Source organism: Cervus canadensis, chromosome 21, assembly GCF_019320065.1.
Source record: "Cervus canadensis isolate Bull #8, Minnesota chromosome 21, ASM1932006v1, whole genome shotgun sequence".
NCBI classification, from domain to species: Eukaryota; Metazoa; Chordata; class Mammalia; order Artiodactyla; family Cervidae; genus Cervus; species Cervus canadensis.
Genome location: NC_057406.1, coordinates 51,304,012 through 51,327,660, shown reverse-complemented (window position 1 = coordinate 51,327,660; position 23,649 = coordinate 51,304,012). Strand labels below are relative to the sequence as shown.

The 23,649-nt window shown below is 46.3% G+C and overlaps 2 protein-coding genes across 3 annotated transcripts in view; one reads left to right on the top strand and one right to left on the bottom strand.

The window, feature by feature from the left end:
• NT5DC3 (5'-nucleotidase domain containing 3) overlaps positions 1-18,997 on the top strand; it is a 63,394-nt gene extending 44,397 nt beyond the window's left edge. The window contains exons 12-14 of the mRNA XM_043440286.1: positions 3,383-3,523; positions 8,599-8,663; positions 14,072-18,997. Coding sequence (XP_043296221.1) covers positions 3,383-3,523; positions 8,599-8,663; positions 14,072-14,324 — 459 coding nt within the window. The 3' untranslated portion in view covers positions 14,325-18,997. The remainder of the gene's footprint in view (positions 1-3,382; positions 3,524-8,598; positions 8,664-14,071) is intronic.
• Positions 18,998-20,728: 1,731 nt separating this feature from the next.
• Positions 20,729-23,649, bottom strand: part of STAB2 (stabilin 2) — a 165,081-nt gene continuing 162,160 nt past the window's right edge. For both annotated transcript variants that reach the window (XM_043440283.1, XM_043440284.1), the window contains one exon: positions 20,729-21,235. In XM_043440283.1, coding sequence (XP_043296218.1) covers positions 21,185-21,235 — 51 coding nt within the window. In that variant the 3' untranslated portion in view covers positions 20,729-21,184. The remainder of the gene's footprint in view (positions 21,236-23,649) is intronic.

Genomic DNA, 23,649 nt, shown 5'->3' with positions numbered 1-23,649 from the left:
GTGAATGTATGCAAACGTGCTTAGTAAAGTAGAAACCTGAAGTGCTCCTGTCAGGATGCTGGCACTCCCAGGATGTCTGGCCAAGCGACGTGGCATCATAAGACATACCTCTTGCTGTGTGGTCTGTGGGCCTTGAGAAGATGACTGCGCTACCCTGGAGGCATGTGGGTACCTGGCCCCACGAGGTCCTCCCACACAGACAGGTCTTAGGCTATGAGAAGCTTCACATGGCAGTTGTTTGTCCAGCGTGGTCCCTGTGACATTGGCATCACCCGGGAACTTGTTCAAACGGCAAATTCTTGGCCTCACCCCAGACCTACTGAGTTATGAAGAAGCTCTGGGGTTGGGACCCAGCCATCAGTGTTGTTCTCAGCTTTCCACGCTAAAATTTGATGTCATGGTGTCGCTGGCCTCATGGAGTGAGTTAGGAAGTGTTTCGTCTTCCTCAGTTTTTGGAAGAGTTTGAGAAGGGTTGGTGTTCATTCTTTTATGCTTAATAGTGAAGCCATCCGGTTCTGGACTTTTCACTGTTTGAAGGTTTTGGATTCCTGATTCAGCCTTCTCCCTAGTCAGAGGTCTGTTCAGATTTACCAGTTCTTGGTAGGTTGTATGTTTCTAGGCATCTGTCCATTTCATCTGGATTATCCAAGTTGTTGGCATACAGTAGTTTACAGTACTCTTTTATAATCTTTTTTTAAAATCTGTAGAATTGGTGGTAATGTCACCACTTACATTTCTGATTTTAGTAATTTGAGTCTTCTTGTTTTCTTATCAAACTTAATGGTTTGTCAATTTTGTTGATTTTTTTTGAAGAACCAATTCTTAGTTTTATTGATTTTTCTCTGTTGTTTTTATATTCTCTATTTTATTTTTTTCGGCTCTGATCTTTACCATTTCTTTTTGTGCTGCTAGCTTTCAGTTTAGTTTGTTCTTTTTCTAGTTATTTTAGGTATAAAGTTAAATCATTGTTTTGAGATCTTTCTTTTTCTATCTAGATGGCTAGAGGTGTTAATTTTCATTTTAGTCTTGCTTTTTTTGTATCCCATAAACTTCGGTATGTTCTGTTTGCATTTTAACTTGTCCCAAGGTATTTTTCTAATTTTCTGTGTGATTTCTTCTTTGACCCATTGGTTGTTGAAGAGTGTGTCTTTTAATTTCCACATATTTCTGAATTTTTCAGTTTTTCCTTTTGCTGTTGATGTCTAGTTTCATTCTTAATGGTAAAAAAAGATACTTGTATGATTTCAGTCTTCTAAAATTAATTAAGACTGGTTTTGTGGCCTAAAATACAGCTGTTGCTGGAGAATGCTCCATGTGCATTTGAGAAAAAATATTCTGCTTTTGTTGGGTGGAGTGTTATAATTGATCTGTGGTGTTGTTCACGTCTTGTATTTCTTGTTTGATCTTCTATCTCCTTATTTTGTCCATGATAGAAAGTGGGCTATTGAAGTTTCCTATTCTTATTGTAAGGCTGTCTCTTGTTCCCTTCAGTTCTGTCAGTGTTTGCTTCATGTATTTTGGACCGCTGATGTTTGGTTCATATGTTTTAATTGTTATATATTTTTGGTGAATTGACCCTTTTATCATGATGTAATGTCATTCTTTGTGTCTTGTAGCTATTTTTGACCCAAAGTCTATTTTGCCTGATACTAGGATAGCTGCTTTTGTTTTGGTTACTACTTGCCTGGAATGTCTTTTTCAATCTTTTCACTTTCAACTCTGTGTTTTCTTAGATCTAAAATAAATGTCTTGTAGACAGCATATATTTGGATCCATCCTGGAGTTAGAAAACCACTGTTTTAAAGTGATCAGACCAGAATTGATTAATGTGTCAGAGATTGTGTGGGCAATGAATATTACCCTTCAAAGGAATCCCTTGAGAATGCAGATGATTCCAATGTTGCTGCTGTTTCTCAAAATAAATTTAGATGCTCCCTTTGGGATATATTTGAGAGCCGACTTGAGGCACTAGAGAAAATTAATTCCATTATCATTAATTCATTGTCATGTACTTTAGTCTTAGGAGTGTTCCAGTTGACTTTTTACCGCTTGTCAGATATAGGATCCATCTTCAAAAGTTTGCCAGTACTGGGAATATTTAGAAGACTGTGCTGTATGTGGGGTTTCATATATTTTAGGAGAAAGAGAATTATTGAAAGATTTAAAGAAATTCAACCATGGAAGAAGGTAGGCATCCTGAGGACTTGTAGAGCAGGGATTCTAGCTTTAGGGGAGTAACCAGAGTGAATTTTCAAAACAGTAGACTCTATACCACTTCTGTCCTTAAAAGTGCTCTCCTTAGACCTACCCCCGTCTCCCTTAGAGTGAAAGCCTGGCTTCCTGCGACTGCTGCGCTCCAGCTGTCCCCAACCTCTCCTCCCTCTCTGAAGGCGCCCCCTGCCTCTGCCCTTGCTCCTTCTCTGCCTTTGCCTTGCTATTGCTCAGCATACCCTGCTCCCATCCCAGCATGGTCCTGCCCCGGGGTCTTTGCACTCGCGCTTTTTCCAGCCAGAACTGCTCTCCTCCCACACATTTACATACTTTCACTGTCGTTCCCTTCAGATCTCTGCTTGAATGTCCCTTTGTTAGCCTGGCCGCCTTACTCACTCTCTATAAAATGGTAACTCCTTATTTTGCTTGAATTTTGTCCGTTGTGTTTCTTACCACCTGCCATTGTGTATTTGCTTGCTTACTTTTTTGGTCCGTGTTTCCCATGAGAGCAGAGGTTTGTTATTTTTGTTCACTATTTTATTCTCAGTATCTAGCTCAGGGCCTGGCAAACAGTAGTATTTAATAAATGTTTGTCAAGTGAGAAAATGAACAGCCATTCAGTATGGTGATTGTATATCTTAGATTTGCCAGGACATAACTTATATCAGATATTCTGGCTTATTGTCGTATTATAGGAGTACAATGTTTGGAATGAAGATACGATCATGTATGTTGGTACTGAGTGATCATTCCAAGTCTGAAATTTCCCATAACCCAGGAGGCTTGGCTGCCATGGGTGTTCCCCAGTATTCTGTGGGTGAATTGAATAAAAACCTTCAGTAACATTTCAATTCACCCTCCTTCTGCCCCTGACCTAATTGTTCTTTTAGAGACTGTGGTTAACAATTCCAAATCCTGTGTTTCTGTGGGGGCTGTGACTCAAGCAATTATTTCTAGAACAGAAACTTTCTTGGGGTGGGGGGGGGGGATGGCCAAAGCCTGGGGCTAAATGGGCTTTAATTAAGTGTAATTCATTGAGTTTGGCTTGGTTAATGACCAACCATTACAATTAAAGTTAGTTCAATGAATGCCTGTTGTGTCTGGGAAAGATAATGAAATGGTTTAAATTCTGTTGTGATGAATGTTGACTTTTTGTGATCTTTGCAATCAGGACTTGACCCTGAAGCATGGCTGGCGAACGGGCGCAATTATCCCAGAATTAAGATCCGAGCTCAAAATCATGAACACGGAGCAGTACATTCAAACTATGACCTGGCTACAGACCCTGACCGGGCTATTGGAGCAGATGCAGGTTTGGAATTCTTTTTCTCTCCTACTTTTTCTTTTTTTTTTTAAAATGAAGAATTATTTATTTATTTTTGACTCTGCTAGGTCTTCATTGCTACGTGCGGAATTTCTCTAGTTGTGGCAAGTGGGAGCTGCTCTCTAGGTGTGGTGCACAGGCTTCCAGTTGCGGTGGCTTTTCCTGTTGTGGAGCACAGGCTCTAGAATGCACAGGCTCAGTTATAGCATACGGGCTTAGTTCCTGCTCAGCACCAGGGATTTTCCTGGACCAGGGATTGAACCTGTGTCCCCTGCGTTGGCAGGTGGGTTCTTAACCACTGGGCCACCAGGGAAATCCTCCCCTACTTTTTCTTTAAGCCTGAGGTTAATCCACTGATCAGAGTTATTTCAGATATTTTTCTGTTCAGTTGTGGTCCTAAAGTATAAGGCAGAAGTCATCCTACAGAATAGCCACTGGGGTGATTTTGCCCCTGAAAGAATCTTGCCATTTTCCCTAAAGAGAATTTTAGAAATGACTGCCAAAGCCATTTGGAGAAAGAGTTTTATGGGCCCATATGGGGAATTTCAGAGTCCTTACTTCTCCACCCAAGCCCCACTGGGAGATATTCTGTGGGTAGTGGGATTCGAAAACCTCTGCCTGTTGTTTGGGTCCAGTCCTGCTGCTGCCTTTAGCGTGCTGTGGGACTTCTCCTTTCTGGACCTCACTTTCCCCACCTGTGAAAGGGAGTGAACACTTCAGGCCGGACACCATGGCTTGCTGGGAAGAGTCTCAGAGCAAGAATCGGGATCTCTGCATGCAGCTTCCATCTGATTTTGAATCAGTCTGCTGGCTTACTGGAGTTCAGTGGTGGTGGTTTTTCTTTCTGTGGGTTATATAGCCAGTTTTAGGCAGATAGTGAGGAAAGTCATTTTGGTAATTTCCTGGCCCATGGAATATGCCCTCTGTAGCAGCTGTGACCCACCACCCCCTCCCCGCCCCCCCAAGTCTCATGAGACACCTTGCTTTCTCACCTAGTTCAGCTGGCCTGGCCCTCAGCGTCTCAGCGTGAGTGCTGACTCTTAGGATAAGGGGCATGGATGCCTGCTCTCTTGGCTAACACACCTGCAGCCTCTGGCCATGGCCTGGTGCCCACAGCCTGCCAGCCCGCTTTGGAAACAGGCAGGGAACCGCCTTGCCTGGCCCGGCTGGCAGCGAGCTCAGGCAGGGATGCAGGGAGCGCCAGGCCCTCGCTCCAGGGCACACACCTTCCAGGGCATGGGGCCCCGCACGTCCCCCGGGCCTTGCTTCCAGCCTGTCTTGGCCGTGTTGCTCTTTGGCTCGCCTCTGACGAGGACTGGTTCTGTCCCCCTTCCTGTGCTTGCCTGTGAGGTGATTGTCTAAAAATAAAAGGCCTGGATTCTGGGTTAATGCAGCTTCAAGTCTGTGCATAGGTCACACGTAATAATAGTTACTCTCTAGATGCCAGGCATTGTGCTGAGCGCTCGTTCTGCAACATTACTCCTCACTCATCCCAGCTGTCCTGTGCACAATTTTCCACTTTAGAATGAGGAAGCTGGGTGTCTGAGAGGTTAGGTAACATGTCCAAGGTCATAAAACAGCAGAGCAAGGACTTGAACCTGGGCTGTGTGCTGCCCGAGTCCCTGCTTTCGGCTCTGCACTGAAGCGCTGTTTTAGCGTGTGGTTTAGAGCTTCCGTGTATAGCCAGAGCCCTCGCCTGAGGTGCGGTCTCTCTGTGATGCGGGCAGCTGGTCAGAGACACAGGTGCAGCCTGCAGGGAGATGGTTTAGCTTCGGTTTCCTTTTCCAGCTTTCTGTCTGGGTGGATTCTCTAGGGCATAGAGGAAGGTGATTGATGATTTAAAAAATTACCCAAATGAGCGGCATTTCTCACTGTGCTTCCTGTTCCCTTTCTCCTCTCCCCCCATCCCTGTGTTCACCTGGAAAACTGTACATTATTCCAGTGACCCTGTGTCAGATGTTTCTATAGCTCCTCTTTTTCTGATAATGTGCACATAGCACATTATCTGGACACTATTTTCTGAGAAGAGAAATTGGTCCTTGAAGTTGGGTGTGATTTTTTATTTTTTTTTCCTTTTTCCTTTTGGAAGCCAAAAGTGTTACCTGGAGCCGGATCTGCAAGTGTTTAATTTTTGGATTTAAGGAAGTAGCTATAAAGAAGAATTTTTGTTCATTAGCCTTAAAGTGCCCTCCTGAGTGGTACGGTTCATGGTGGTCATGCTGGTGGATGGCGTGGTGGTATCAAGTCTTTCAGGTAACCATGTTAGAGCCACGTTTAGCCCAGGTTGGACAGACTTCTGCAACAAGCCAGCTAGCCATTGTGTGAGGTCGTGCAGGTTGTACGGTCTCAATTCCATGCTGGTAGCATGAAAGCAGCCTTGGACAATATGTGAGCAACCAGTTGTAGCTGTATCCCTGACATTTTATTGGTGGGCACTGAAATTTTAATTTCATATCATTTTTACGCATCATGAAGTTATTTTTCTTTTGAATTTTTTTCAACAACTTCAAAAGGTAAATCCATTCTTGAGCTCATCGGGATGATAGAAAGGTGGGCAGTGGGCTGGATTTGGTCTCTGCTGGTACACGTTATCAGACTTGTGGCTAGATGGCAATAATTCTGCCCATGCAGGAGTGGGCTAGCCCGTACGGTATATTTTTATAGATTGTAGCCATAAATGGCTGAATGGGCTAATCAACAAGAGGGGCTGAAGGTGGCTGAGGGTCTATAGGATCAGCTTCTGGTGTGGGCTTCTGGTTAGGCTTTCCCCACACCAGCTACCCACCCTTGAGTGCATGCTATCACTTAAAGGTTAATTATAGCTAAGTAATACCCAGTCTTTGAAGTATTTTAAAGTAGGTGTCAGACTCCTTAGATTGCTCCTCTTACAAAGTTTAGCCTTGTAGGAGGATCCGAGCTGGAGAAAGGGGTGGCTCAAGGAGAATCTGCTTTTTCTTCTAATGGGAGAGTCTTCAGCATGTTTAAATGCTGATGGGTAGACTCCAGGGGAGGAGCTGATCACAGGGGAGAGATGGTAAACGATGAAGAAAGGGCAGGTGGGAGGGAGCCCTGGGTGGGCGTGGTGGGCCTCGGATGGGGGGGTGTGAGGGGAGGCTGGGTTACGGTGCACACACCCAGGGCTCAGGTGCCCCCTGCTCGGGTGCGGGGGGGGGCTCCCGGCTCGGCTCTCTGGGGCCTTCCTCCTCCACTTGTCCCTTCAGCAGTCTTGGGCTTTGCTGGAGATGATCCCTCATCCCTGGCTCTGCCCCGTTCTGGAAAAACTGGGCTGCAGAAGGTGCCATGGACTTGGAGACCCGAACTGGCTCTTCATGTCCGTGTAGCCTGCCCTCGGGTAGGGGCCCCGGCTGAGGGGAGAGTGGAGTGGCACAGTCACGTGACCTATGGCCGCTGGTTTCCAAAAGGAGAAAACACATAGATGCACTTTGGTTATCATGCTTCTGGTCGCTAGTCAGAGAATTCTCCTCTCCTGCAAGTGCAGGGAGAAGCTGCTTCTTCACACCAGACGCGGGGCCCTGTTCGTGGGCCGAGAAGTGGGCAGAGGTGGGAGGAGGATGTCCCGTTCTGTGCAGGGTCACGCTGTTTGGTCCTGCTCTGCTTGCCTGGGTGTGTGCCCAGAGGGTCTCCATCTCATTCTCTCTTACATCCTCAGTATCTAGCACAGCGCTTGCCACATAGAGGTGCTGGATATGTACCTGTGTGTGCATATGTATGCATGTATGTATACATGTATATCTATGTGTATGCATGTGTATCTGTATAGGTATGTTTGTGTGCATACGTGTGTGTGTGTATTTACGTTTATATACATATATATATAAACAAATTCTTTATGGCACCCTACAGAGTTTTGATCTAGGCTTACATTTTGTAGTACCTGAATTCTATGGTGAGTGATTTGTTGACTTAAAATATGAGAGCTCATTGAAACCAAACTCATAGGACCTGCCTCGACACCCCCAGAAGGGACCAGTCTTCTGGTGCCCCAGTAACACACATCCAGTGATCATTCAGAGGTGGCTGCTTCCTGCTGGTGTAGACAACAGTGGCAGGCAGGAAATCGAGATTACGAGCTCAGAGTTTGGTTTTGAGTGGCAGCAGCCCGTAGCGGGTGACTTGGTCAAGCTCTTGATCTGGGCATACGTGATAAACAGAAGGGCCTTGGCTCCCATGTCAAAAGCAGATGGTTTGCTTGTTTGGCATTTTCCTCTGGGTCCAGGCCGCCCCTGTGACTGTGCACCGCGGGAACCCTGCCTGGCCCCTGCGGTCACGTGCGCCTCTGGCCCTAGGAGGCTTGGGGAGAGACTTGTGAGATTCCATGTGTCAGGGCGCACACAGCTATCATTTTCCTTTTGCCTTTTGCTCACATTTCGGTCCACCTGGAGAGTTCTCCACTTTCCATCTGGTTGAGGTGTTCTGCCTTCTTGCCTTTTACAAAAACAATTTTTTTCTCTTAAACACTTTAAAAGGTATTAATAAAATAATATTGAGGAAAAGGATTAAGCCAATTATAATTTTGTTACCCTTGAACAAATTAAAGAAAAAGTTTCATGTTAATTTCCAAATGCACATGTTTTTACATGCTTGAAATTTGTGGATGCACTGTTATATCTGCTATTTCCACTCACTGCCATTTTCGTGTGTGTGTATAATACATTTATTTATGATATATATAAATAGGTCTATTAGGTATATATTTATATGTATAACACACGTGTAATGGATACATTACACACATATAATACACACATACATTTTATGTGGACATATATGTATTATGCTCATACAAATCCTTTAATAATGCTTTAATATCTCTAGTTTAACAGGGACCTTGCATCCCTGTATTCTGTCATAGTATTATTGTCTACATTTGGTGAAGAAGAGCAGCAGCTGGGAAGTCTGAAAATGTATTATTTCATGCAAGTGCCTATCTCTTAGACCTGAATAAAATTCCTCCCAGAAGAGCTACCCGTTAGAAAATTCTTATGACCTACTGAGTTTATTCGTATCCAAAACCTTCTCAGTAATTGGCTTGTGTCCTGCAGGTTCACAGAGATGCGGAGTCACAGCTGGTTTTGCAGGAGTGGAAGAAGGAGAGGAAGGAGATGAGGTGAGAGTGGCCTGCTGTGAACGGAGTGAATCCCTCACTGTGGCCCTGCACACTCAGCCCACACGCTTTCCCCAAGGCCGGCCAGAGGTGGGACTCGAAACAGCCTTAGCTGCCGGGGGTGATTGTGACCCCCAGGATCCAGAATGAGCCAGCTGCCGTTAGTGATGAGTGACATTTCCTCGAGGCAGCAGCGAGCTCCCTCCCACTTTCCGCCCACCCCTGAGTTTGTTGTCTGTCTGTCCCTCCCCGCATCCATCCCTCCTTCTGTCCCACTTAACTTCCCCGTTTGGGCAGCCAGCAGCCCAGCATGGCCACTGGGACAGTGTTGGAGGTGGCTCTGCACCGCAGTGAATCCTTGGGGCTCCTACGATGTTGGCGCTTATTTGTAACACTGCTGTGTTCGGCATGTGCAGTCACTCAGCTCATGATGCTGACTGATGAAGAAAGCCCATCTGCTGCCAGATGGGTGTGTGTCTTAAGGGAATGGTTATTCTTGAGTTGTTTTTTCTTTTTATTAAACTATAGCTGATTTACAGTGTTGTGTTAGTCTCAAGGGTACAGCTTCAGATTCTTCTCCATCATAGGAAAGATTGAATATGTTGAATATCAACTATATATCAAATATAGTTCCATGTTCTATATAGTAAGTAAATCCTTTTTGTGTATGTATTTTATATAGTGTCTGTTCATTATATAGTGTCTGTTTATATAGTGTGTCTGTTCATCTCACACTCCTGATTTATCCCTTCCCCTCTTCTTTTTGCTTTGGTACCATAAATTTGTTTTCTCTGTCTGAATCTGTTTCTGTTTTGTAAATAAGTTCACTTGTATTATTTTTTTAGATTCCACATATAAGTGATAGGTGGTATTTGTCTTTCTCTGACTTGACTTCACTTAGTGTGATAATGTTTAGGTCTGCCCATGTTGCTGCAGATGACATTATTTCATTTTTTTTTCTTATGGCTGAGTAATAATCTAGTAAGTGTGTATCTGTATGAAAAGTGAAAATGAAGGTGTTAGTTGCTCAGTCGTGTCCGACTCTTTGCGACCTCTTGGACTGTAGCCCGCCAGGCTCCTCTGTCCTTGGAATTCTCCAGGCAAGAATACTGGAGTGGGTAGCCATTCCTTTCTCCAAGGGATCTTTCTGACCCAGGGATTGAATCTGGGTCTTCTGCATTGCAGGGAGATTCTTTACCATCTGAGCCATGGCTTGGCTCAGAGCATCTGGTGCTTAATTCAGGCTAGATGGTAAAGATTTTAAAGGAGCAGTTATTCTCAAGAGGCCTTGTGGACAGTTGTGCCTCCCTGTAGAAGCGGGTGCTGTGTATGTGGACAGTGTTGATGTGGCCATTTCTGCTCTTGTGGCCCCCCTCACCGCTCCTTCTCAGGCGGCACAGCTGTCTCTAAGGTGTGGAGGTAGCGCTCACTGCCTGGTTCTGACCTCTGAGCAGTGGGCAGTCTGGGGGGACTGGTGTGCCTGGAAAGCGGGGAGAGTCCATTCCTCTGGGCTGCAGAAGCCACAGCTGTACTGAATTGATCCTCCTGCCTTTCAGCGTGTGGGTTACTGGGGATGTATTGGTTATTATAATGTGATTATTGGTCTGAAATGTTGGGTGGGAGGGTGATGGGCATATGATGCATATATGCTTATAATGCAGGCTTCAAGGAGGTGCTTGAAGCTCTGTATTAGATGGCAGAGGTGTGCTTACATCACTGTAATATAATCCTTAATTTCTTAGATATAAAGTACTTTCTGAAAGGTCGGGTATGTTGAGACATGCCCCGGAAAAGTGCCACAAGGCAAATTCCGGAGGCTGGCTAAACTTCCGGGGAACGACCCCCTGCAGCCTGGTCCAATCAGGTACCGACCCGGAGCCCGTGGTCATCAACCGCCGCTGTAGCCCGCGCTTTCTTCCTTATATGAAAAGACCTGGCATGGACGCCGGCCCTGGCTATAAAACCCCTCCCCACCCCCTCATACCTCGCAGACTCCCTTTGTCTCCTCACTCACCCGCCCCTGGGAGTTCTGCCCCAGAGCGACCGCTTAATAAAGGCCTTTACCACCGGTCCTTAGAGGCGGCTTTTTTCCTCCCGCGGCGTTTTTCTAACACTTTTGAGTTTATGATACACTCTTATTTCTCTTACCTTACGTAGTTCTCACTATAACCTCACAAGAAAGGGGCCTTGATCCTGTTCTGTAGATGAGGGAAGTTTGGAGACTGTGGGAATATTCTCCATTTCTGTGGACTTTCAGAAGTGGCTCTGGCACCTTCCATTTTTGTTTGGGAAATGGGGTGTACATGTTTAGGGGCTCACACCTTGCCTCTGGAGCCTTCAGCTGTGTTCTCTCTACTGGTCTAAGTGGGGAATGTGGTCAGAACCATTTTGATGGCTGAACAGACTGTTTTCTCAATTAGAAGTAAGGGCTGCTCTAGGCAAATTTGAGTCCTATGCATATGAAATAGGGAGTCAAGAAACACCTGGAGTAACAGGCAAATTTGGCCTTGGAGTACGGAATGAAGCAGGGTAAAGGCTAATAGAGTTTTGCCAAGAGAATGCAGTGGTCACAGCAAACACCCTCTTCCAACAACACAAGAGAAGACTCTACACATGGGCATCACCAGGTGGTCAACACTGAAATCAGATTGATTACATTCTTTGCAGTCAAAGATGGAGAAGCTCTATACAGTCAGCAAAAACAAGACCGGGAGCTGACTGTGGCTCAGATCATGAACTCCTTATTGCCAAATTCAGACTTAAATTGAAGAAAGTAGGGAAAATCACTAGACCATTCAGGTATGACATAAATCAAATCCCTTACAATTATACAGTGGAAGTGAGAAATAGATTTAAGGGACTAGATCTGATAGAGTGCCTGATGAACTATGGATGGAGGTTCATGACATTGTACAGGAGACAGGGATCAAGACCATCCCCAAGAAAAAGAAATGCAAAAAAGCAAAATGGCTGTCTGAGGAGGCCTTAAAATAGCTGTGAAAAGAAGAGAAGCTAAAAGCAAAGGAGAATAGGAAAGACATACCCAATTGAGCAGAGTTCCAAAGAATAGCAAGGAGAGATAAGAAAGCCTTCCTCAGTGATCAATGCAAAGAAGTAGAGGAAAACAACAGAATGGGAAAGACGAGAGATCTCGTCAAGAAAATTAGAGATACCAAGGGAACATTTCATGCAAAGATGGGCTCAATAAAGGACAGAAATGGTATGGACCTAACAGAAGCAGAAGATATTAAGAAGAGGGGGCAAGAATACACAGAAAAACTATACAAAAAAGATCTTCACGACCCAGATAATCACAACAGTATGATCACTCACCCAGAGCCAGACATCCTGGAATGCGAAGTCAAGTGGGCCTTAGGAAGCATCACTACAAACAAAGCTAGTGGAGGTGATGGAATTCCAGTTGAGCTACTTCATATCCTAAAAGATGATGCTGTGAAAGTGCTGTACTCAATATGCCAGCAAATTTGGAAAATGCAGCAGTGTCCATAGGACTGGAAAAGGTTAGCTTTTATTCCAATCCTAAAGAAAGGCAATGCCAAAGAATGATCAAACTACCACACAACTGCACTTATCTCACATGTTAGTAAAGTAATGCTCAAAATTCTCCAAGCCAGGCTTCAGCAATACATGAACCGTGAACTTCCAGATGTTCAAGCTTGTTTAAGAAAAGGCAGAAGAACCAGAGATCAAATTGCCAGCATCCGTTGGGTCATCGAAAAAGCACGTGAGTTCCAGAAAAACATGTATTTCTGCTTTATTGACTATGCCAAAACCTTTGACTATGTGGATCACCACAAACTATGGAAGATTCTTCAAGAGATGGGAATACCAGACCACCTGACCTGCCTCTTGAGAAATCTGTATGCAGGTCAGGAAGCAACAGTTAGAACTGGACATGGAACAACAGGTTCCAAAAAGGAAAAGGAGTACATCAAGGCTGTATATTGTCACCCTGCTTATTTAACTCTATGCAGAGTACATCATGAGAAACGCTGAGCTGGATGAAGCACAAGCTGGAATCAAGATTGCCAGGAGAAATATCAATAATCTCAGATATGCAGATGATACCACCCTTATGGCAGAAAGCGAGGAACTAAAAAGCCTCTTGATGAAAGTGAAAGAGGAGAGTGAAAAAGTTGGCCAAGATCATGACATCTGGTCCCATCACTTCATGGAAAATAGATGGGGAAACGGTGGAAACAGTGGCAGACTTTATTTTTTTGGGCTCTAAAATCACTGCAGCCATGAAATTAAAAGATGCTTACTCCTTGGAAGAAAAGTTATGACCAACCTAGACAGCATATTAAAAAGCAGACACATTACTTCACCAACAAAGGTCTATCTAGTCAAAGCTATGTTTTTTCCAGTAGTCTTGTATAGATGTGAGAGTTGGACTATAAAGAAAGCTGAGCACCGAAGATTGATGCTTTTGAACTGTGGTGTTGGGGAAGACTCTTGAGAGTCCCTTGGACTGCAAGGAAATCCAACCAGTCCATCCTAAAGGAAATCAGTCCTGAATGTTCATTGGAAGGACTGATATTGAAGCTGAAACTCCAATACTTTGGCCACCTGATGTGAAGAACTGACTCATTTGAAAAGACCCTGATGCTGGGAAAGATTGAAGGTGGGAGGAGAAGGGGATGACCGAGGATGAGATGGTTGGATGGCATCACCGATTCAATAGATGTGAGTTTGAGTAGACGCCAGGAGTTGGTGATGGACAGGGAGGCCTGGTGTGCTGCAGTCTATGGGGTCGCAAGAGACGGACATGACTGAGTGACTGAACTTAAGTGTATGAAACAGTGATGAAAAAAAATTTTTTTATTGATGTATAGTTGATGTACAATATTATAAGTTTCAGGTATACACCATAGTGATTCAAAATTTTTATGGATTTTGTAGTTTTTTTAACTTTTAATTTTATATTGGAGCATAATTGATTAACAGTGTGTTAGTTTCAGATGTACAGCAAAGTGATTCAGTTATATAGATATATATGTATCACTTCCTTTTTAATGTATCTTTAAAAAAAATTTTTTTTTGGCTGCACTGGGTTTTTGTTGCTATGTGCGGGCTTCTCACTGCAGTGGCTTCTCTTGTTGCAGAGCATAGGCTCTAGGGTGCTCTGGCTTCAGGAGTTGCCTTGTGTGGCCTCAGTAGTTGTGGCACATGGCTTCATTGCCCAGTGGCCTGTGGAATCTTCTCAGACCAGGGATTGCACCCACGTACCCTGCATCGGCAGGTGGATCCTTAACCACTGGACCCCCGGGGAGGTCCTACATGCATCTCTTTTCTGTGAAACAGTGATTTTGGTGTCATCTGATGTCAGTAACTAAAAGCAGACCCTGGGGGAGTCACACTGTTGCTTTGCTCTTCTCTCCCCTCTTCAGGGAAATGACCAAAGGTTTCTTCAATGCCCAGTTCGGGAGCTTGTTCCGCACAGACCAGAACCCCACGTACTTCCTGCGGCGCCTGTCGCGCTTCGCCGACATCTACATGGCGTCCCTGAGCTGCCTGCTGAACTACGACGTCAGCCACACCTTCTACCCCCGGCGGACCCCGCTGCAGCACGAGCTGCCCTCCTGGTCCGACCGGCCCCCGGCTGCCCGGCTGCCGCTGCTGCAGGAGGCCCAGGCCAAGTAACTGGCGGCCCCCCCACCCCTGGGCACCGAAAGCCAGCACCGGTGATGGCCCCACGCTGGGCAGGCTCTGCGGGGATGTGAGCATCGCTTTTGGAAATGATACAGATAGTCTTAGTGACACCTGTTTTGTACATTACGGAGGACACCCCCAGCTCGTGCAGAAGGGAGCTCATAGCTCGCAGAGCCCGCCCTCTTGTGCACGTGGGGAGGGGACAGCGGCTGGCCTCCTGTCGACACCCTGTGATCAGCCTTCTTGTTTCCCAAGGTACTGTATCCAGCATCAGACTTCCTGGGATGGGGAGTCTTCCTGATGCCTGCTCTGTATTCCAGCAGGTGACGTTTTGAAACTCGTAACTCTTCCGTGGAAAGTGCGTGGAAAATGCTGAACACGCACAGAGAGTGTCGGACTGGTGACGTGGGTCCACGATGAGCTGCTGGTGCTTCAGTGGGCGCTTGGATAGCGACCACGGTGTCGGCGGCAGGGATGGACCCCAGCCGGCCGCTGGTTCCCAGGCATCTGGAACTAGGGCTCTGGCACACTGGCGCCTCAGTTGACAGCAGACTCAGCCTCCCTGGAGGTCTTATGTGAGAAAGAACAGGAGAAGCTGCCAGTCCTCGGCCTTGATTGTCCTCAGTATCCCTTTCCTGTGTCTTGCCCCACGCGGAGGAAGGACCATGGTGCCCCAAGTGGTGGGCAGGTTCACTCTTTTCCCTCCGAAAAGGAGGACAAGGAGAGAGAAGCTTCTGGTTTGATGTCCTGCCAGCAGAACAGACTGTAGAATGAGGCTGCTACATGTGAACGCACGGGAGGAACCAGTGCGTTTGTGGTGGGTACCCCAGGGCTTTATACCCCCTGACGCCACCACACATGTGTGTTGCTTGAACCTGCTCATCGGAGGATGGAAAGTGAAATGAATAAAATGTCCTCATAATTTAGTGCTGTATGGTGACCCCCCCGCCCCCCCCCCCCCAGGTGTTTTGCAATCTTGTTAAACTGTGTGTTTCCAGAAACCATCCTCATTGGAGGGCAGTGAGCAGATGCTTTCTCTCCTGATTCATCAGCCGAGGAGAGGGGCGTGAATCCAGCCGGAGCAAGGGAGGTGGCCCTCTCTGCTCAGCCGTGTCCCGCCTGCTGCCTTTAGACTGCTTTCCTGCCATGCTTACGTGTCTGCTTTGGGGATTTCTTTAGTGTCTGCGTTTAAGGTGGGAGAGGATCAAGGACATTGAGGCTGAGAGAAACAGTTGGAAATAGCCTCACTGAATGAGTGTTCCCATTTCTTTCTGAGGACAAGGCAAGTGACACCTATCCTTAAGCCTGAAAGATGCAGGTGGCGGAGGAAAGGGGCTTGAGGAGAGACTGCTCGCTTATTTGGCATTTTTAATGGATTTGTGTGGAGCCAGCTGTTGAGGAGATGTGAGCTTGGCCTGCCACAGGCCACCTGCACGCGTGCAGAAATTAGGTGACTTCTACTGCATGTTGTATAACGCTGCGTGTTTTAATGGGACTGTTGTTGTTTAGTCAACTCTTGGCGACCCCATGAACTGTAGCCCACCAGGCTCCTCCGTCCATGTGATTTCCCAACCAAGAATACTGGAGTGGGTTGTGATTTCCTTCTCCAGGGGATCTTCCTGACCCGGCGGTCGAACGCACATCTCCTGCATTGGCAGGTGGATTCTTTACAGACTGAGCCACCCTGTGTACCTGTGATCTTGTCTTGTATTTAACTAAAATAGTGAAGGTGACTGTCTAGACCTAATAGGCCCAGTTGGCCTTCTTTTTTCCCTTTGTTACAAACACAGGTGTCCATCCCTTTTTCAGGCTGCAGGAGGCACTTGCTGGCTGTTTGTTACTGCCTGGGGGTCTTAAGCATCAGAGTGCACTGGAGACTGGCATTTCGGGGGTGCAGGTGGCGCCCACAACTGCTCAGTGTTGGGGTCCTCAGAGGACGTGCTGGTGCTCTGGGCTGATAATTTCTGCTTTGGAGAAGCTGGTGAGGAAGTAGGTATTTTAAAACTTTTTCTAATCAGGTATTCATTGGATATCTCCTCCGTGCCAGTGATAGGGTGTTTTTTTTTACTCAAGAAAGCTGTTACTCAAAAACATCTCAGTACAGCTGTTTTTACTGCTTTCGTGTATGTCTGGGTTAGGAGTCCCAAGCCTGGGGCGAGAAATACATTTTCTAGGTGTGTGAATAAGGAATTTTAATGACTTATCACCAATTAAGGTTGAGCAAGCTCCAGAAGATGGTGAAGAATAGGGAAGCCTGGTGCAGTCCATGGGGTCGCAAAGAGTCAGACATGACTGAGTGACTGAACGACGGTGGCCGTGGCACATGGCGGTGTTGAGGTCTGTCTGGGGCCAGCGCATAGTCAGGGTCAGGGCGGCCATCTCCATGTGCAGGACGGAGGGCTTCGCTTTGTCTGTGCCTGGTCGTTTTAACTTGTCACTGTTGTGACTCAGCTGGGATTCAGCACCCTGTACAGCTTTCTGTTCCTCCTGGTTTATCCCCTGGCAAGTCCGCTGATGAATTCATTTGGGTGCAAGGGAAGGGAGTCTATTTTCTACCACTTAAAAGATCAGTTTGGAAAGTGATCAGAATGAGCTCACTTGAAAATTAGCTTGCACATTGAAAAATATTTTCCCTTTTTAGCATCAGTTAGACTGATTTTCTCTGAAGGATATGAACAAAAATACATAGTCCAGGGGCTGTCTGTGTCCCTAAGGCTCACCATAGCTATAGCCGGTTGCCCTGGAAGGGACCTGCACAACTGGTTTTTCCAGAATCATTTTTTTTAAGTAGATGAAACCTGGCTTTTAATATATTTTAGGAGTTTGGCTTAAAGCTCCCACTTTCCTCCTAACATAGCCTTAAAAAAAATTTTTTTTTTTCTTTTAAAAATTCCCTTCAGCTCCACTAATGCCAGCTAACACAAACCACCTGTTACTGATTAAGGCCCATCTATGACTAAATTCCTAGTTGCTTTGAATGCATTGGTCCTCTTAATTAGTGCCAAAGAGAAATACAAAGTCCTTTTTCCTGCTAGCTAATTTAGCTTTGGGTGAACTAAATAGCTTCCCCCACCCCTTTCCCTCCCCAGAGGCCTCTAAAGCAGCAGAGAGTGTGCTAAACACTGGAATTGGATCCACTCTGCCAAATGCTCATCTGTTGCCAAAAACCCACTTGGGGGCCCTGGTCTGCACTGTGCTCTCCCACTTAGTCTGGCCAGAGGCAGGGAGGGTTCCTTGATTGCTCTATTCGACTCCCAGGGAGCCTGTGATGTGCTGGCTTAGCACTGGTTTCCTTTTGTACCAGTTTCCTTTCTTTCTCTGTTAGCATCTGGGAGCGAGGCTCCAAGTCTAGCTTAAGTGAAAAGTGAAGTCGCTCAGTCTTGTCCGACTCTCTATGACCCCATGGACTGTAGCCCACCAGGCTCCTCTCTCCATGGAATTTTCCAGGCAAGAATACTGCAGTGGGTTGCCATTTCCTTCTCCAGGGGATCTTCCCGACCCAGGGATCGAACCGGGGTCCTCCCGCACTGCAGGCAGATGCTTCACCATCTGAGCCACCAGGGAAGCCCCCAAGTTTAGCTTAGCTTAGTTTAGTTTAGCTTACCTTTAATACCCTAGTGGATTGAGGAAGAAAAAGGGAGTGAAGTTTCCCTAATGCAAGGCTCAGCACACTTTCCCTTTCGAGGACCAGACAGTAAAGACTTCCAGCTTTGCGGGTCGTTTCCTGCAGCCCCTCCTATAGGACTGGGCCTGCCTGTGGTCCAGGGCAGCCTGGCCTCTGAAAACAGGCTGCAGGCTGGATTTGGCCCTCGGGCTGTGGTTTGCCGACCCCTGCATTGACAGATTGTGTGGGTGGCCATGATGAGATGATGACTTTGCTGAAAGTGTGCAGGGTGGTAAGCAACCACAGATACACAGTTGTGTGCAGCCAGTGGAAAGAAGTTCGGTAGGTAAGCTTGCATCTTCCCCTACGAGCTTCTCTCTGGACATATTCACTTATGTGGCCAGTGGTAAAATACTGTGTTTCCAGCACATGGCATGACTGTCAGTTGTGTGACCGAGTGGCCAGGCTCGGCACTCGTTGAATATACCTCTCATTGTGCTCATCTGTGGTTGTGCTCGTAGCATGTGATGGGCCTGGCTACCCTGAAGACCCCGAAGGACTTTATCCCCCATCTGCTGTGGGGGTTGGTTGCTGCTGGGTCACCGTAGCTGCTGGCTCAGTCTGCAGCTGTGGGTCCTCTTTGGGAGCTTCCCCTGTTGAAGAGTCTTGCTTCGGATGAGGGTGTGGTCAGATTCCCTCCCTGGAGCAACTCTGAAGGCCCATCGGCTCCTTCCTGCCCCCCTCCCTTTCCCAGGTGCATCCCAAGGACAGTTCCCTGTAAACTTCCCGCATGAGACTCCCCACCTCATGCCTGCTCTCTGGAACCGACCCACAACACTGCTCTGTACTTTTCTACACTGCAGCCTTGAACTCTGATTTAGGACACTGTTTTCTAATTATTTAGTAGAAGGACCGATGGTGCCTGTTTAATTTCAGGCAGGGTAAATGCAAATTAGGTAGACTTGCTATTTATCCTGAATGTGAATTTGCTATTTATTCTAAATATTGATTTTATGTTACATGACGTCGAACTTACTGCCAAATAAAAGTTTGAATTGTATTGTCCGGTTTACCCTCAGCCATCTGCTTTTGTGTGCTTCAGTGAGTGGCAAAAGTCATATCACATTCTAATGTACCCAAAAAAGAATATCCCCGAGAAAGGGGGCAAAAGGTTGATGGTTCGTTCCTCACCACCCTGGTCTCCCCACCCTCAGCAAAGCACACTTGCCTGTTCTCAGAGCTTGAAGACCATGTAGTTAAGCCACAGAAGGAAAATGAGTGTGAATTTGGCCTTAGGTGGACAGCAGGTGACCCACCTAGAATTTCTGTCTCTCTCAGTTCCCTCCTTGAGAACAAGGAGAAGACAGTGATCCACCTGTTTGTCTGCAAAGTACCAGGAGAATGTAAAACTGGAAGCAGTGTTTTAAGAGAAGAAATACTGACTAATACTGAATTAGGAGTGCATGCTGTGAAGTCAGTTCACTGTTGGGTTTTGGATATATTTTGAAGAGCCTTTTTAAACTGTTTGAATGTGTTTAAACTTAATATCCTTGACCTCTCATTGTGCCAGGACCTTCATCTCATTCATTCCTTTCGTGGGTGCCTGCTGTTTTTCCTCTTAATCATGTACCTTTCTGTTCCCTTGATGGTGGAGTTGGAGGACTCACTAGTGAATCCATCCCACGGTCCCCTCGGGGAGCGAGTTCCTGGAGAGCCAGCATTGCCCCATCACGGCACATTGCCCAAGAGGAGGTGGTAAATCGTTCCTCTGCCTGAAATGGGCATTTCTTCCCTTCCTGGAGTTGTGAGGAAGCTTCTGAGACTCTGGGGGCTTCTGAACTTTGGACTTGGCTCAGCAAAAACCCTGATGATTTGCAACAAAGTTGTTTGGGCCGTGAGGGCGATGGAGGAGGGTCTGAGATCTGCTCATCCCAGCCTTTCCCATCTACATTTCCCAGAGACGGCTCTCGAGCCTGGCCAGTGCTACCCCTAGGGTAGCTTGCAAAAGGGTGGTGGGTGGGCTGGAGGGACTTGGTTGTCACATTGATGGAGAGGCCACTTTGGGCCTTTTGAGGGTCATCCAGCCTTGCACAGAGTCCTGCATGGAGAAGAACTGGCCTGCTTCTGGACGTTTAATATAAATGGAATCATATGGTATGTGATCTTTTGTGTCTGACTTCTTTCACTGAGCATCATGTTTTCAAGGTTCATCCATGGTGTTGCATGTATCAGTACTTAGTTCTGTTTTAGGGTAGAATGCTATTTCATTGTGTGGCAAGACACAGTTTGGTTATTCATTCGTAAGTCAGTAGACATTTGGTTTGTTTCCATGTTTTGACTGTTATGAATAATACTAATAATGCTACCTCTATAAGTTGTTGTAGGGACATATGTTCATTTTTCTTGGGTCTGTACCTAGGAGTGGAATTTCTGAATCACATGGTAATTCTGTTTAACTTTTTGAGGAACTGCTGGACTGTTTTCCACAGTAGAGGCACAATTTTACATTCCTACCAACAGAGTAGAAGGGATCCAGTTTCTCCACACCCTCATGGATACCTGTTCTTGTCTGTGTTTTAAGGATGGCCATCCTCATGGGTGTGAAGTGGTATCTCCTTGTGGTTATTATATCTTCACACAAACAAGCAAACCAAATAGAATTAAGAAAGAAGCACTCATAATGCAGATGCTGGCTAACTAACAGCCCTAATGAGCCCTAATGAGTTGATTTTACTTTCAGAGTTTGACCCCTCCTATGGGAACTGGTCAATTTGTTTCCCCAGATACTGGATTTGTTCCATTGACTTTATTTCTGTTCTGTAACCAGTAATTGAGCACATTTCACATGCCACACACTGCTGGGTGCCAAGATACAGATGAATGAGGAAGGTCTCTGCCTTCGGAAGCTTACAGTCTAACAGGGAAATAAGATATGGTCACTAGAGTGCTGGGCAAAAGGTAAAAGGTGCTACTGGAGGTTGGGGAAGATAGCAGAGGGTCAGGGAGGGAGCCAGTCCCCTGGGTGGTGGGTGGGCTGAACATGGTCTCTCACCCACAGAGACAGAATATCCCCTGGGTCAACCGAAGAGATGAGGTACGGCCTGAGTGCTCCGGACTTTGAAATGTTAAAGGACCTTACATTTCCCACAGTCAGCTGGGGCTGAGGATTCACAGTTGATGGCCTTCCTGAGGTGGCCCCAGGGACCCGGGTGGCAGCGGCGATGTCTGCATGGGGCAGGTCCAGCCCTCATAGCGCCCCTAGGGGGTCACTGCTGTCCAGCTGCTGGTCGCCAGGGTCCTGGAAAAGAGAAGTCTGTGAAGCAGGCAGAGGGTGCATCCTTCCAGGCTGAGCATTCTATTGGCTACTGGTCTGAGGCCTCGGCGGGTTTAGGACACACTTCTTGTTGTTTAGTTCCTAAGTCATGTCCAGCTCTTTTGTGACCCCATGGACTGTAGCCCACCAGGCTTCTCTGTCCAGGCAATTTTCCAAGCAAGAATCCTGGAGTGGGTTGCCATTTCCTTCCCCAGGGGATCCTCCCGACTCAGGGATCGAACCTGTGTCTCCTGTATTGGCTGGTGAATTCTTCACCACTGAAGCCCTGGGGAAGGCCCTCACGACCTGCTGCCCCCAGTACAGTAACCTGGCTTGTTAAAGGTCCAACTGAAAGGAATTTTTTTAAATGACAGAAGCAGGAAGGTCACTCTGACTAACTCTGCCCCCTATCCTTTTCCCCTGAAACAGGTAATAAAACTCTCTCATGAAATTTTCTTTAGAGGAAAGAAGATAGATCACTTTTGGCGAGTTGGGGGCCAAGAAACCTATCCAAACAGACCTTGCTGTCTAACCCGTATCTTCCTCATGACTGCTTCATCACTTACTGCCTCTGGCTTCAGCGCTGTCTCGTCAGTTCCTCACACATTTAGTCTAAAAGGTGCAAAGGCTTCCTGTCCCGGTCCCTTCTTTGGGTCTTCACTTTCTCATGAAGGCTCCCACGTATACATAAACATTCACTAAAATATATGTGCTCTTCTGTGAGTCTGTCTTTACCAGTTTACTTTTCAGGCCCAGCCACGAATCATCAGAGGGTCAAGGAAAACGTTTTCCTCCCTTTCAGCCTACAAACACTCTTTTTCCTGCAGTCTCTTGTGAACACGTCTGGTGGGAGCGAGGGTGGCTTCACGCTGCTGACCTGTGGCTCGTGGCCTGAACGTGGGTACAGTCGCGGCTGCTTGAAGGTATGTGGCCCTGGACTAGTCATTTCACCTCTGCAGTATTCTTCTCATCTATTAAGGGGCCTAATAATATTTACCTGACAGGGAGGTGTGTGAATTAAGTTAGATACTATTCTAAGGAAAATAAAACCACCCCACAAAACATGGGCTGTTACTCTGGTTACAAAAAGAATCCTTTCCGGTGGGCAGTGCACCCTGAACTGGGTCTGATCTGAAGCAACAGTCCGGAGGCGGCCTCCTGAACCTCCTGCTGCCTGTGGCTCGGTCAGACCGCAGCTTTGTCCATTCACATAACGGATGCTCACAGTGTGTGGACTGGCTCCAGGTCGTCTAGAGGCAACATCTGCCCCTTCAGTATAAAAGGCGTGAGGATAAAGCATATTTGGGGCTGGTACCCTCAGCTTAGGATTCCTGTAACTGGAACATTTTTGCCACCTGGTCTGATTAGGAAGGTTGAACTGAGTCCTGCCTCTTAGGATACTCTCACCTGCCTCAGGTGAGTATTCCATGGACGGTGCTCATGGAGCCCCGAGGAGAGGCCAGACAGCTGAGAGACCATGGAGAGCACTGAACAGAATGTAATTTCCCCGCTTGCTTTTAAAATGAGGTTGATTTCCATATCACCAGGCTTACAGAAATAGGCTGTTAATAAATGCAGCTTAGCTGAACTTGGCCTTGCAATTTGGACTAGTAACTTTTACATGAGTTTGATTAAAAAGCAATAGGATTTATGATCTGATTATTTTTCAGTATTGCAAATATATTAAATCTACTACCACAGGCACTGAGAACCATGGGATAGTTGCATTTCGTTCACTAGAAAAATAACAAATGTTGCATACTACAAGCTTGAAATGGTAGAATAAAATATTGTAACGTTTCAGTGCCAACTTATAAAAATTCAATATAACCACTGCCTCGTGGAGTTTGGGTGCATCACCCTCCCAGTGTGGATATATTCACCACCCTGGAAGCTCTCTGAACCCCCTACTATTGGGATTTTATGGATGATGGTGGAATAGAAGGATGTGAGCTCACCTCTTACGAAAACACCAAAATTACAAGTAAGGCTTTCATTCAGATTTAACAGAGAAATCAAAAGCTTTGCAGACAAGCAAAAGCTAAGAATTCAGCACCACCCGACCACCTTTTTAACAAATGCTAAAGGAACTACTCTAAGTGGACAAGGCCACAACTAGAAACAAAATCATGACTAGAAAAGCTGATGGGTAAAGGCAAACATCCGGTAAATGATGGATATCACACAACAGTGATATCAAAACCAGCAGGCAGAGGAGAGGGGAGCACAGATGCCAGATACTGGAGATGCATTTGAAATTAAAAGACCAGCAACTTAGGATAATCTTGTTTCTATATGGACAGCCATAACAAACCTCACAGTAACTACAAACTGAAAACCTGTAATAGCTACACAATACATTTTAAAAAAGGGGGGGATTTTTAGGGAGACTTCCTCAT